The sequence below is a fragment of the Notolepis coatsorum genome (genome assembly GCF_963971535.1).
Source record: "Notolepis coatsorum genome assembly, contig: SUPER_7_unloc_1, whole genome shotgun sequence".
NCBI classification, from domain to species: Eukaryota; Metazoa; Chordata; class Actinopteri; order Aulopiformes; family Paralepididae; genus Notolepis; species Notolepis coatsorum.
The window spans coordinates 1,521,370-1,536,364 of NW_028174880.1; the positions used below are offsets into that span (position 1 = coordinate 1,521,370).

Genomic DNA, 14,995 nt, shown 5'->3' on the forward strand with positions numbered 1-14,995 from the left:
GACACCTGGGAGCTGCCCAGTACAACCACAGTCTGACACCTGGGAGCTGCCCAGTACAACCACAGTCTGACACCTGGGAGCTGCCCAGTACAACCACAGTCTGACACCTGGGAGCTGCCCAGTACAACCACAGTCTGACACCTGGGAGCCGCCCAGTACAACCACAGTCTGACACCTGGGAGCTGCCCAGTACAACCACAGTCTGACACCTGGGAGCTGCCCAGTACAACCACAGTCTGACACTTGGGAGCTGCCCAGTACAACCACAGTCTGACACCTGGGAGCTGCCCAGTACAACCACAGTCTGACACCGGTGGCCACTGAGCAACTCCACTGGAGCAGTTGGGGGTTAAGTGCCTTGCTCAAGGGCACTTCAGCGGTTAGTATTGAGGGTATGGGGGAGCGTTATTCATTCACTTCCCCAGCCCAGATTTGTCCTGCCGGTCGGGGGGATCGAACCGGCGACCGTGGTATATTCTGAATCAGAAACATGTTTTAACTCCCAGAAATCTCCAGCGACGGCTCTCAAAAGCTGTGTGTACGTTTTGTAATAGGAGATAACAGTTAAATTCAGTAATACTCTGGTATATTTCAATACATTTCTGGCCCAATTCTGCTGTTATTCAATAGATTCTTTTAGGAGAATACCAATCTGATGTCTAAACTGACAAACAACTACAGAGGTTGATTGACATTGTGCTCACAACAGGTCGATTTACATAGAGTAGTTGGACACACAGCTGGAACAATAGTGGGACTCCAGTTGCCCTAGAGAGTGGGTGTCTCCATTTACATATAAAGTGAGTGGTCAGATAATTCTATTTACAACAGGAAACCTGATCATAGCTGCCAGGCCAAGGAAGCTTAAGACAATGGGTCACATGCAGTGGCGGCTCGCCACTAGGGGCGCACGGGCGCCGCCCCCCTTCAGGCCCCTGGTTATATGAGAGTAGAACAAGAAAAATTATCTTTTTGTTTTTTGTTTTATAGCCCTATAAATAATATAAACATGTTTAAAATGAATAATATTTACTCATTTTAAGTATGTTTGTGTTTCCAATGCACAATATAACGTTACTATATAAAATAAAAAAATACTCGTTTTCAGGAACAGGAAGTGACTCACTTTTAAAAAAAAAAAATATTTGTTTGTATTTCTCGGCCCGGGCTAGACGCGATAGCGCTCTGAGTGCGCGTCACTGTTCGATCGCTGTATCCGTCACAGCCAATCAGTGCGTAACGCATTGTGCGTTGAAATATGACTATTATGTTGGAATCCGGGCGCGATTTGAAGCGGTCTAGTCAAGCGTTTAGAATTTCCGTCTAGAATTTCCATAGCCGCATTTCGCGGAGACGCTCTCTGATTGGCCGACGCGGCGATGCCAGTTTTTTCCTTAGCCACAGTTTGCAACATGTTCGAAGCTGTGTGTTGTGAACTTGTGATTCAGTCTGGATAACTTCATAACTCATTGGTCTGCTTATCTTGACATCAAACAGCGTCCTGCGAAGTGGTTGACATGCAGAACCAAACGAGTCTACAAAATGTTGTTGTTACCACTGACCGACAAGAGATAGCGAATGCACCGTTCCGACCCCCGTCAGTCATCGACCTTAGGTCGAGTGATTGAAGTTGCGGAATCTTTTATTTTATTTGCACTGGGACGGACTCTCTTTATTCAGATGAGGTCCATTTCCCTTATCCGTTACACGTATTATCACTGTATGGCTTTACTTGATAATCCCATTATACAGTACACGTATTATCACTATATGGCTTTACTTGATAATCCCATTATACAGTACACGTATTATCACTGTATGGCTTTACTTGATAATCCCATTATACAGTACACGTATTATCACTATATGGCATTACTTGATAAAACCAGGTTTATCAGAATCCACCTTTAGTCCTTAATGCATAATCATATGTCTCCTTTTACTCCGTAGGGATAAAGCCACACTTCTAAAGTTTTACATCATTAATAAAAAATGCATGGGGTGAAGTTACAAATGCAGAACACATTTCAATGCTTACCCGGCCGTCTGAGAGTGAAGAAAGGATACAAAGGATATATTTATAGAGAGGTTTAATTAGAAAATGCAAGTTACAAGAAGAGACTGAAGTGGAAAATTTCCAATTCAGTTTAAAATAAGCAGAAAACAGAACATCTCTGCACGGCTTGTGCCCCGTGTCTGGCAGCAGGATCTCCATCTCTCAAAAAAGTCTGGCCCTTGAAAGGGCAACCGTCCCTTTTATATCCATCTTACAATATTTCCGATTGGTCTAAACACAGTGAAGTCACAGGGATGTCATTTTGGTTTAGCAAACCAGAGTACAATACGTAATTCGTATGAGCTCCTCCTTCTTGGTACTAACGTTACTTCTCGTTACCTAGTGGTTTTTAAGTAACAGAAAGTCCCTTATTCCTTCAGAACAGACAACTGCTTTGTCTGTGGGGATCACGTGACATGGTACCGGGCACGAAGCCATCCCCAGGATTTCTTATCAAGCTTCCTAAAAGATCTCCTCCAGAAAACAGTTTTTACCCATCATTCTTTTAGTATTATTCTCTAATGACAGTTAATTATAAGCATGCCATTTATGAAAACTTTTACTGTACACATTAAACATTTAATTGTTATATAGTTTTTTAAGATTTCCCTCTATAGATTCAGGACTCCCTGATTTTCAACCCGCAACCTTTAATCCCCTTCCCGTCTGAAAGGGTTAACATTTTACAGCTCTTTCTCCTCTGTCTCTGTCTCTCTCCTCTCCTGAGGCCCACATTCCGCAGGTTCACTCCCTTTTCACAGACACCGGCCCCTTCTATGGAGACATTTAAAGGCTCAGTTCCATTTTTTATAAGTAGAGCCATCATAGAGCTATCTTTCCAGAGTTTAGTTTAAAGATTTATACTGGTCATATAGGAACGACCCAGGATGTCATTGTCCAAAAGTGTCACTTGTTCTGTGGCACTTCACACCCACTCTGTCATTCTGGGAGATCATTGTCCATCATCAATTGAATAATGAAGCATATAATTACATGTGAAAAATAGGTATATACGGCTATATTGGAACGACTCAGGATGTCATTGTCAAAAAGTGTCACTTGTTCTGTGGCACTTCACACCCACTCTGTCATTCTGGGCGGTCATTTTCCATTGTCTTAATAGCGTCTGTACTGGGGGACGAGATGGCGATTGTGGGGTCACGTGGCTGTGACTCTCCACACCCCCTCTGCCATCTCGGTACCTTGTTACCCTGGTAGCCGGCGGGAAGACTTGCATCTGTTGTTCCCTGGCTGGACGGCTCGACAGGATAGGGGTCACGTTGTTGCTTGGTATCCGGCGGGAAGACTTGCATCTGTTGTTCCCGGCCGATGCACCCAGGCTGTTGTCGTCTTGGTCATCTTGGTCATCTTGGTCATCTTGGTCACCTTGGTCATCTTGGTCATCTTGGTCATCTTGGGGTCGCCCCCTCTGACCTCTTGGATCTCTCCCATAGTTTGAGGTAGGTTGATTTGTCACTTCTCGGGCGACCCCCACGGATCCCCGAGAATTGTAGCAGCAGTCCTCTATTGAAGTGTGGTTGGCCTGGTCTTGTGACCCTGTCCGTAGGCCTCGCAGGACATCACAGATACAGTCCACAGAGGACTCATTCCTTTTCTCTCTTTCAGGTCCATTCAGGGCTCTCGTCGCCCTGTAACCTGGGTCCAGGCCGATGTCTCTCTGTCCGGTCTGGGAGGTCTAGGAGGTCTGGGAGGTCTGGGAGGTCTGGGAGGTCTGGGAGGTCTGGGAGGTCTAGATGAGGACCTTGAGGATGCTCTGGAGCTTGACCTATCCCGGTCTTCCTCCATTTCCGATTTCTGACCTGAGTCAGTATATTCCTTCTTGCCATTCGCTGCGTCGTCCGCTGACTCCGGGGGACCCCCCCCCCTGTCTAAGAATGCGGCACTGGTTCAGGTTTTGTCCCTTTACCAGCGCACCTTTACCAGCGCACATTGTTCACAGGCCTTTCGGACTGTTATCGCTCTTTGTTTGGCTTTATGTATGAGAATGTTGTTAGTTCTCAGGTATACCAACATCCTCCTACTTCCGGCATGTCCAAGGTTATCATATACCTGTCTGATCATGTGAGTAGCCTCGTCCTGTTAGCAATGGCTAGTTAGCCTGCTATTCGCTCCTATTCGCAATGGCTATTTCAGCCTGCTCGCAATGGCTATTTCAGCCTGCTATTCGCAATGGCTATTTCAGCCTGCTATTCGCAATGGCTATTTCAGCCTGCTATTCGCAATGGCTATTTCAGCCTGCTATTCGCAATGGCTATTTCAGCCTGCTATTCGCAATGGCTATTTCAGCCTGCTATTCGCAATGGCTATTTCAGCCTGCTATTCACAAAGTAGAGTTTTTTCTACTTAAGTTCTGACTTTAAGTAAGCATTTAGTTACTTCAAGTTCAAGTGACTTTAGGGCTCCCTAGCCCTATTAGTCGCGAGTAAACGCCACTTCAAGTGGTTTCTTATGAACCCTCTCTTGTTCCTGATAGATTTTTTACCTCTTAGGCTGTCTGCTGCGCTTTGCAGACCTCTACGTCACTCATTGTTCCAGATCTCGAGCACTTAGGAGGAGTCTTGGTTGGAGAGGATTGCTTGCTGATAAGATCACACTTGAGTAAGGTTTTAACTCAAATCTGTAATACATTTTACTCCAGAGGCCCCTGACCGCAGTTATTTCAGTTCATATTCTTTCGGCTTTTGATACCTATTCAATTAGCATAAAGCCCAACTCACGAATGTTCTAAGCCCCAGAACCTCCAATCCGTTTTGACAGACCTATAAACCAGTGACTCGGCCGCCCAAGCACCACAGCGTCCTGTATGCTGAAGCTTCCGAGTCCCCACAAATCTGATAGGCCCGTCGGATATAGAGACCCTGATGCTCGCTCTGTCCCCCCGCGTCAAGGTGCTAAGCTTGATGAGAGTTTGCAGAGTCTCAATTTTTATCCATAGGCGCTGGTGAGTGTACATCTCACGCAGCTGATATGGTTGGTACAGGTGCTAACCTACCAGATGGTAGCTGTCAGGAAATCCCCTTTGCATGAAATAGATTACAAATTCTTTCGTCCTCTCTACTCTGGTTTAGAGAAAAGACTGACATCTTTACAGTATTTGTGTTGAGAAAGCATTTTGACTTGGTCATACAGCATGCATTCCGTCCGTAACTGGTCTCGGGACCATGCTGCGCATTTGGCTGCAAGACGGTTACCACCTGGTACACCGATGAATAGCTTTTCAAGCAGTAAGCCTGATCTTCGCCTAGGCGTTCCACGTATGACTGATTCTGCTGCAACAGTGAGAGACAAGCTCCCGTCTCGCACCTGTGGGATTAGTTTCTCCACCATATTTTCCCCTGGATCTTGACCGGGGATTCTTACTTCCATTTCCATCATTTGGGCCATTGAAGCCCCTTCGGGGACCTCCAGTCCTTTGAGGTGTCTCAAAATGCGAGCGGCCTCCGGGTCATCATAGAGAGGTGACCCATGGAAAATCTGAGCACACTTATGGATATAAGCAGCCTGGGTCTCCCCTCGAAGCATTTCTGGGGCCAGTTTTTTGAGCACTTGGGTTTTGCTTAACAATTCTTGTGCTTTGTTGCTTTCTCCATATTGGGTGCTGTCACGCAGACTCCTGCCTGTATGTGAACTCTTTCCTCTCGGTCGGTAAATGTCTCCGGGAGATTGGGCTAGTATGGAGTGAGGGCTCACTTCCGGTCGGTGTTCCTCTGTGCTGTGTCTCAGGGCTCGGATTGGGCTTATGGACGGGGCCTCGTTCAACCAGTTTCTTTCTCTCCTGGCTATTTCAGCCATGGCCCTGTCTAGCTTGTACACCTGTTCACGTAGTATGTCATAGCCTGCATGTAAGTGTGCATGCTTGTATGGTTCTGTTACCCCAGGGTGAGACAACACTTTTTCTGCCACGGGTGACCGGGCTAAGGCCTGAGCCGTTCCCCATCTCACGGGATATGCTGGCATAATATCCCCTGTTTCCTTTCCTTCCAAGTCTCCTTCACTCTCTTCGGAGACGTCCTCCAATCCTGAGCTCCAGGTCAAGCCCGAGGGTGACTGAAAGGTGGTGCCTTTCAGAGTAGGCCCCTTGCCTATAGGTCTCAATTTGACCGGTTTCGCTCTCTTGTTTCGAGGTCTAGGAGGTTCGCCCCTCGGGTACCGAACTCTTTCCCTAGATCTTGATCGAGATGAAGACTTGGAGGATGCTCTGGAGCTTGACCTATCCCGGTCTCCCTCCATTCCTGAGTCCTGATTTAGATCAGTATACTCCTGTTCGCTACTTGCTGGGTCGTCCCCTGAGTCCGGGGGACGGCCTAGAAGTCTATGGATACTCCTGGCCTGAGATCGCGCAGGTTCCGCCTTTTCAGGTTCGAACGGTACTGTCGGTCTCCTGGGTGTGGATGATCTCCCTCTCTCCGCTGCTCGGGAGGAGTTCTGGGAGTTGGACCTTTCTTTCCTGGGTACGGGTCCCGATCCCTTAGGGTTCGGAGGGGGAGTGAGAGGTACCAATGCAGGCTCATCGTCCTCGTCTTCCTCACCCTCCCCGGCTCTATCCACGGCCAGGGTTATTGACTCATGGTCCCTAGGTTCCATCATGAGACGGATCTCCGTGTGCCCTGCACTCCTTAGGCTTGAGATCGCGCTGATTACGGCTTTCCCCAACCATATGCCTCTTTGGCCATATCCTCGAGACCTGCCCCACATCAGGTTTATGGCTAGTCGGTAGGGCATGTCCTTAGTACCGTGGCCAGCATAGATTTCCCTTTTCTGCAGTAGTTCCTTTATACGGGACACCAGTCTGTCCCAGTTTATGTGTGAGGACTCTATCTCCTTGTATTGGTCTTGACTTAGTGTCACATGGACAATTTTCTCCGCGTGAAACACCTCATAATCACACTCTGTGATTACTGCCTTGCCTGGTTTCAGGGGCTTTTTGGTCCTTTTTTCCATTACCTGTTTCCTCAGGTTCCGGTAGTAAGAGCCTCCTGCCGTTACCATGCTTGTTTCCCATCTACCATAGTTCGTCAATGACGGTCCAGTGAAGGTGAGGATTGACCATGGTGTATCAGAGTTATCGGTCCAGACTGGGTAGTTAGTGACTGTTATGTTTGGTGATTGTCTGTGAGACCTTGTAGATGTCACTCTCACCCCTGAGTGTTCACCACGGGGAGATATATAGGTTGCTCTCGCTTGCCTCACTTCCTCGTGACCACGTGGTCCTGGGCTTATGCACTGCAGGGAGTGATCTCGCTCCTGCAGCTCCTTCAGCTCCTCCTCAAACTCCTCCTTCTCCAGACGAGACTGCAGCAGCTCCTGTTTGGTGCTTCGCAGTTCGTCTCTGGTGGTGTGGAACTGCTCCATCCAGTGGGCACTCTCGTCCCTGCAGTCCTCTAGCTGCTGCTGCAGGGAGCGCACCGAGGTGTTCACACGCTGCCGCTCTGTCTCGATACCTGCCTGAGACTGGGACACCTGCTCCATGCTGCTCCTCAGCCTCTCCATGTCGGTGCTGTACTGCTCCCTGAGGGTCTCGGATCTCCCGGTCGTGCGTGGCCACCTCGTCCTTCAGCGCCCCCTTCAGGGCCGTGAGCTCCCGCTCCCGCTGCCTCAGCGTCTCCTGGAGCTGGAGGTTGTCATCCAGTTAGCATTCAGTTCACTCCTGGCTTGTCAGCCCATGTTCCAGTGAACACGCCGTTTTAGCTAGCGTCACGTAGCCTCGGGCTAGGTAGCCATCCAGGGAACATTCAGTGAACGGTCGCCTTGGCTGCGTGTCACGTAGCTTTGGGCTAGGTAGCCCTCGCCTTTCTGTGAACGGTCGTTTTGACTTCGCTTCACATCCAGTCTCCCCTCCTTACAAACAGTGTCTTTGGGCTAGGGAGCCCTCGCCTTTCTGTGAACGGTCGTTTTGACTTCGCTTCACATCCAGTCTCCCCTCCTTACAAACAGTGTCTTTGGGCTAGGGAGCCCTCGCCTTTCTGTGAACGGTCGTTTTGACTTCGCTTCACATCCAGTCTCCCCTCCTTACAAACAGTGTCTTTGGGCTAGGGAGCCCTCGCCTTTCTGTGAACGGTCGTTTTGACTTCGCTTCACATCCAGTCTCCCCTCCTTACAAACAGTGTCTTTGGGTTAGGGAGCCCTCGCCTTTCTGTGAACGGTCGTTTTGACTTCGCTTCACATCCAGTCTCCCCTCCTTACAAACAGTGTCTTTGGGCTAGGGAGCCCTCGCCTTTCTGTGAACGGTCGTTTTGACTTCGCTTCACATCCAGTCTCCCCTCCTTACAAACAGTGTCTTTGGGCTAGGGAGCCCTCGCCTTTCTGTGAACGGTCGTTTTGACTTCGCTTCACATCCAGTCTCCCCTCCTTACAAACAGTGTCTTTGGGCTAGGGAGCCCTCGCCTTTCTGTGAACGGTCGTTTTGACTTCGCTTCACATCCAGTCTCCCCTCCTTACAAACAGTGTCTTTGGGCTAGGGAGCCCTCGCCTTTCTGTGAACGGTCGTTTTGACTTCGCTTCACATCCAGTCTCCCCTCCTTACAAACAGTGTCTTTGGGCTAGGGAGCCCTCGCCTTGGGTAGGGCCAGTTCGCTTCCTGTGGGCAAAGCACGAAATTATGTTGCACTTGTAACTCCCCCCAGAGCTCTATAAACATTATGTTACCCTTTAGTTGTGAGTAAACGTTGCTTTAATCACCAAGATAGAGCTTTCTATTCATTTGTGATATCCCCGAGTAGAGCCTTCCACTCGAGTCGCCAGTAGAGCTTTCTACTTTAATTTTAGCCAAATCTGTGATTTAATTTTAATCCAGAGGCTTTTGACAGTAGTCCTGTCTTCTTCGGCCGTTTAGCACCTATTTTGGTTAGTATAAATGCACATCGCCAGGGACGCCATGTTGAATGCCCACGCTAGGTCTTGGGTCAGATCGATAACTTCATAACTCATTGGTCTGCTTATCTTGACATCAAACAGCGTCCTGCGAAGTGGTTGACATGCAGAACCAAACGAGTCTACAAAATGTTGTTGTTACCACTGACCGACAAGAGATAGCGAATGCACCGTTCCGACCCCCGTCAGTCATCGACCTTAGGTCGAGTGATTGAAGTTGCGGAATCTTTTATTTTATTTGCACTGGGACGGACTCTCTTTATTCAGATGAGGTCCATTTCCCTTATCCGTTACACGTATTATCACTGTATGGCTTTACTTGATAATCCCATTATACAGTACACGTATTATCACTATATGGCTTTACTTGATAATCCCATTATACAGTACACGTATTATCACTGTATGGCTTTACTTGATAATCCCATTATACAGTACACGTATTATCACTATATGGCATTACTTGATAAAACCAGGTTTATCAGAATCCACCATTAGTCCTTAATGCATAATCATATGTCTCCTTTTACTCCGTAGGGATAAAGCCACACTTCTAAAGTTTTACATCATTAATCAAAAATGCATGGGGTGAAGTTACAAATGCAGAACACATTTCAATGCTTACCCGGCCGTCTGAGAGTGAAGAAAGGATACAAAGGATATATTTATAGAGAGGTTTAATTAGAAAATGCAAGTTACAAGAAGAGACTGAAGTGGAAAATTTCCAATTCAGTTTAAAATAAGCAGAAAACAGAACATCTCATCTCTGCACGGCTTGTGCCCCGTGTCTGGCAGCAGGATCTCCATCTCTCAAAAAAGTCTGGCCCTTGAAAGGGCAACCGTCCCTTTTATATCCATCTTACAATATTTCCGATTGGTCTAAACACAGTGAAGTCACAGGGATGTCATTTTGGTTTAGCAAACCAGAGTACAATACGTAATTCGTATGAGCTCCTCCTTCTTGGTACTAACGTTACTTCTCGTTACCTAGTGGTTTTTAAGTAACAGAAAGTCCCTTATTCCTTCAGAACAGACAACTGCTTTGTCTGTGGGGATCACGTGACATGGTACCGGGCACGAAGCCATCCCCAGGATTTCTTATCAAGCTTCCTAAAAGATCTCCTCCAGAAAACAGTTTTTACCCATCATTCTTTTAGTATTATTCTCTAATGACAGTTAATTATAAGCATGCCATTTATGAAAACTTTTACTGTACACATTAAACATTTAATTGTTATATAGTTTTTTAAGATTTCCCTCTATAGATTCAGGACTCCCTGATTTTCAACCCGCAACCTTTAATCCCCTTCCCGTCTGAAAGGGTTAACATTTTACAGCTCTTTCTCCTCTGTCTCTGTCTCTCTCCTCTCCTGAGGCCCACATTCCGCAGGTTCACTCCCTTTTCACAGACACCGGCCCCTTCTATGGAGACATTTAAAGGCTCAGTTCCATTTTTTATAAGTAGAGCCATCATAGAGCTATCTTTCCAGAGTTTAGTTTAAAGATTTATACTGGTCATATAGGAACGACCCAGGATGTCATTGTCCAAAAGTGTCACTTGTTCTGTGGCACTTCACACCCACTCTGTCATTCTGGGAGATCATTGTCCATCATCAATTGAATAATGAAGCATATAATTACATGTGAAAAATAGGTATATACGGCTATATTGGAACGACTCAGGATGTCATTGTCAAAAAGTGTCACTTGTTCTGTGGCACTTCACACGCCCCTAGTGGCGAAGCATCCACGAGCCGCTACTGGTCACATGACTGTTATCCAGCTGGGATCTCTGGGGACACACAGAGACAGACAGCTGTAAAGAGGAGGGTCCAAGGATGAACTACTTTTAAGTAACTTAGATCTACTTTAACTGTGTTTTAATATACTTATTTTAGTGTGAAACAAACTGCAGATATTTCCTGGTATATTGTACTTGTAATCTGAACAGAAGGATATGAAACATGTTGTATATATGAGGAGAATCATTGAGGTTTACAATCAAGCTTTGTTTGAACCAAGTTGGACATATTTAAAATGAGAACTAAGTATAACTGTTAATATAGATATTAACTTAAGCTAAAAGGAATAATCAGAATACTATAAAACTGGGCTTGATGATACAAAACAGTGATTCTCATCTGGAACATACTGCTTTTAAGTCAGGAATAATATGGTTGTGTTTAGAAAATGCCTCCGAGTTCAACTAAATACATCCTGGAGTTTAATGCCAACTGTATTAAGCATATTTAGACAGTAATATATTTCTCTGATTGGGAAAACCAAACGGAGGTCAGATGGTCTGTTTAAGACAACCCATTTTTACTTTACAACTGAGAAGGCTGGTGATTGGATGAGACTATATGTGTGATGTCACTGATGACCTCACACCCAGAGGTTCAGACTCATTGATAAAAGGGGAGTGTTGGAAACACACAGGACACAGACACCACACCCAACGGCAGAGGACGAGAACAGACGAAGAAACTCATCACCATAACAACAGAATCAACAACCGAAGCTACATTGAAGAGTATTATTCTTAACTACTTTTATTAGACTGGACACAAGTGGATTGTGGCATAGTACCTTCTAACTTGTGTTCAGACAACCTCATTTATTGAAACAGAACCTATTTTTGTATACTTTGTGGATTTGAATAAACCCACCACATGAGAAATAACCAACCTCTCATTGATTCCTTTCCTCCGCCGTGCTACACAGTGTTTTGGTAAAAGACTTAGAGCCATAGAACACAACGCAATTGAGTAGATATTACGATCAAGAAGGCTCTGGTCAAATTTACATTAGTAACAATGGCAACATTTTAGAAAGTATTTGCCGCTGATGGAGATGATCTAGATATCTAGAATTAAACCAGAATTGGGTTGGAACTCTAACTCGTTTCACTATTGAATTTTAATGGTAATAATGTTAGATTTTGACTGAATTCTTCGTGTAGCACATGGAAATAGTGACTTGAAGTAATTTCCTTTGCGTTTTGTTCAAAGTTCTATATTGAGGTTCAGTCAGTGAAACGGCAAGTTTCAAGCAAATATCCACACGGGTCCTTCTGGGTTTAGATGTCCACGTTTATTTAGTAAGAACAAAAGAACAAAAGACAAAATGCACAATATTCAATGAATGGTCATTCTTCCTAAGCCAGCTCCTATCTACAGTGTAAAAAAGAAAACTGTAAAAAAGAAAACTGTAAAAGAAAAACTGTAAATGTCTGGCAGCAACGGTTGCCAAATACTTACTGTCAAATTACAGTAAAATCAAATACATTTACAGATTACAACCTTTATTTAATGGTTAATATTTTGATAAAGGGTAATTTACTGTATTCTTATGGCATTTACACTTAAAAGTAGAAAAACAAAAGAGTAATCAGTAAAATAGTTATAAAAAAGTTGAAATCCAAGGCAGCTCTACAAATATTAAAATGCCTTTATTTTATGGCTCACGTTATTTAGAGAATTTAAAATAAACCGACGTGTTTCGGCCTACATAGGGCCTTCATCAGAGGAGAGACAGACCCAAATCCCACAGTAATGACCAAAATGACCAAAGGTGATCAAATACAAATAAAATGGTTGCATATTGTTGTCCAACCTACCCAGAGTATGAAAATAAAGATTTTTTTACTTCCCCACATGCAAAGGGACAGAGGTATTGAAGATTGGAATCAAATATGTGAATATGCAAATATCCAAGCAAACAAAACCCTGGTAGGCTAGAGACTAGAAGCACAGCAAAACATAGTGTATATGTGTGTGTGTGTCCCTCAGAACAACAGTGTGTGTGTGTGTGTGTCCCTCAGAACAACATAGTGTGTGTGTGTGTGTCCCTCAGAACAACATAGTGTGTGTGTCCCTCAGAACAACATAGTGTGTGTGTATGTGTCCCTCAGAACAACATACAGTAGTGTGTGTGTGTCCCTCAGAACAACATAGTGACTGAGTGAATGTAACTCCTAATTACCTCATCTTTCACAACTCAGCATCTTCAAGATCAATTTAAATCCAAACCCCTGGGTCGAGGAGCTGTGAATGTCCCTGCTCTCTCACAGAACTCAGCCTCCCCAGAGCCATCTAACCCAAGTCCAGGATAGAGAGGCTGAGTGAACGTGGTGTTGACTCTGTGCAGGAGGGTCATGGTGTCAGAGACGCTGTAGAAGGACAGAGTACCTGCGCTGTGATCCAGGTACACTCCTATTCTGGAGGACCGGGGGTCCGGTACTACTCTTATGTACTCGTTATTGTGGAGGAAGAGGTAATTACTTGGTCTGCAAGATAAAGCCCAGGATTTGGAATTGCATCCAAATACACAGTTCTTCCCGGTGCCTGTTCTACTAATGTCTTTGTAGGAGGCTGCTACAGAAACTCCTCCACTCCACTCCACCTCCCAGTAACCGCGTCCAGTCAGACCTTCTCTACCCAGAACCTGACACCATTCAATAAATCTTTCTGGGTGATCAGGATATGACTGCTCTTGCTGCATCCGTGTTGCTTTTCTGTTCCCCTCAGACAAAGACAGCTGTGTGTTTGTTGTGTTTGGGTCCAGTGTGATCGGAGAGTAATATTGTAAGAAGTCAGCTCTGGTCTTGGGCTCTGGTGGTGGCAGTAAATCATTAACTGCATTCACTGTTGTTGAGATTCTGGGCCACTGCTCTTTCAGAACGTCCTGTAGTTTGTCTCTCAGCTCAGACACGACCTCAGTCACACCTGCAAAGTACAGGAGAGGAAGGACACTGATGCTGGGTAAGTCTGTAGACTCACTGGGACCGGAGAGGGGGGGGTAACTCTGTAGAAAGTGGATGTGGTCCTCTGTGTGTGAGAGCTGCTCCAGCCCAGTGTCTCTCCTCCTCAGGTCCGCTATCTCCTGCTCCAGTCTCTTCTGCAGTTCTTCAGCCTGAGTCACTGTGGTCCTCTGTTGGGCTCTGATGACCTTCTTCAGCTCAGAGCGCCTCGTCTCCAAGGAGCGTATCAGCTCAGTAAAGATTCTCTCACCGTCCTCCACTGCTTTATCAGCAGAGCGATTGAGAGAATCAACAGCCTGTTTGGCCTCTTTGAGTCGCTTCTCTCTCTCCTGGACTCTCTGGTGGATTTTCTGCTGACTCATGCCAAGCTCTTTCTGTCTCTCCGTCCTTTCTGCTGCAGCTGAGACTGTATCGTGGCCTTTATGTTCATCCATGGAACACAAATAACAGATGCACTGCTGATCAGTACGACAGAACATCTTCATAGCTTCATCATGACGAGAGCAGGTGTTCTCCTGAAGCCGTGTGGAGGCTTTGACCAGCTTGTGTTTCTTTAACGGAGCCACAGTATGATGAGGCTGGAGGTGAGTTTCACAGAAAGAGGTCAGACATACCAGGCAGGACTTGAGGGCTTTCTGCTTTCTCCCAGTGCAGAAATCACAGACCACATCTCCAGGTCCAGCATAACAGTGATCAGGAGGAGCATCTTGGAGTCCTGTCTTCATCAGTTGTTCTATCACTTCTGCCAGCATTTTGTTTTCCTTCACAACAGGCCTCGGAGTAAAGGTCTCCATGCACTGGGGACATTTGTAGACCCCCCTCTGATCCTCTTGATCCCAGCAGGTTGTAATACAGCCCATACAGTAGCTGTGTCCACAGGGAATAGTTACCGGTTCCGTCACTACATCCAGACAGATGGGACAGCAGCACTGCTCCCGGTCCAGATCAACTCCTTGCTGCGCCATTTTAACAATGGCACTCTTTTACGTTTTGTTTTCTCAGGAAGAGTGAACTCTGCTCGTGTGTTTGGTGGGAGGTGGAGCTACTTCCTGGTTATAGTTGTCCAGCGGAGGAGTTGCTTTAAAGATGAAGAAACACACTCCTCAGTGTCAGTTTTAGTATTTAATTGACAAGGATGATGACACCCTGAAACAGACAATACAGAGAAATAAGCTGACAAAGTTTTACATACATGCATGTTGTCACTAACATAACGCATATATATATATATATAAAGATATATAAATATATAAATCTAAAAGAAGAATACCTTCAAAAGAAAGAAG

At 45.7% G+C, this 14,995-nt stretch overlaps 1 protein-coding gene across 1 annotated transcript; it reads right to left on the reverse strand.

Moving 5' to 3' along the window:
* Positions 1–12,961: 12,961 nt before the first annotated feature.
* LOC311232703 (tripartite motif-containing protein 16-like) lies at positions 12,962–14,674 on the reverse strand (the record flags this gene model as incomplete). Its single annotated transcript, XM_084338280.1, has 1 exon — positions 12,962–14,674. The coding sequence occupies one exon, from the start codon at positions 14,672–14,674 to the stop codon at positions 12,962–12,964; it is 1,713 nt and encodes a 570-aa protein (XP_084194406.1).
* Between the last annotated feature and the right edge of the window lie 321 nt (positions 14,675–14,995).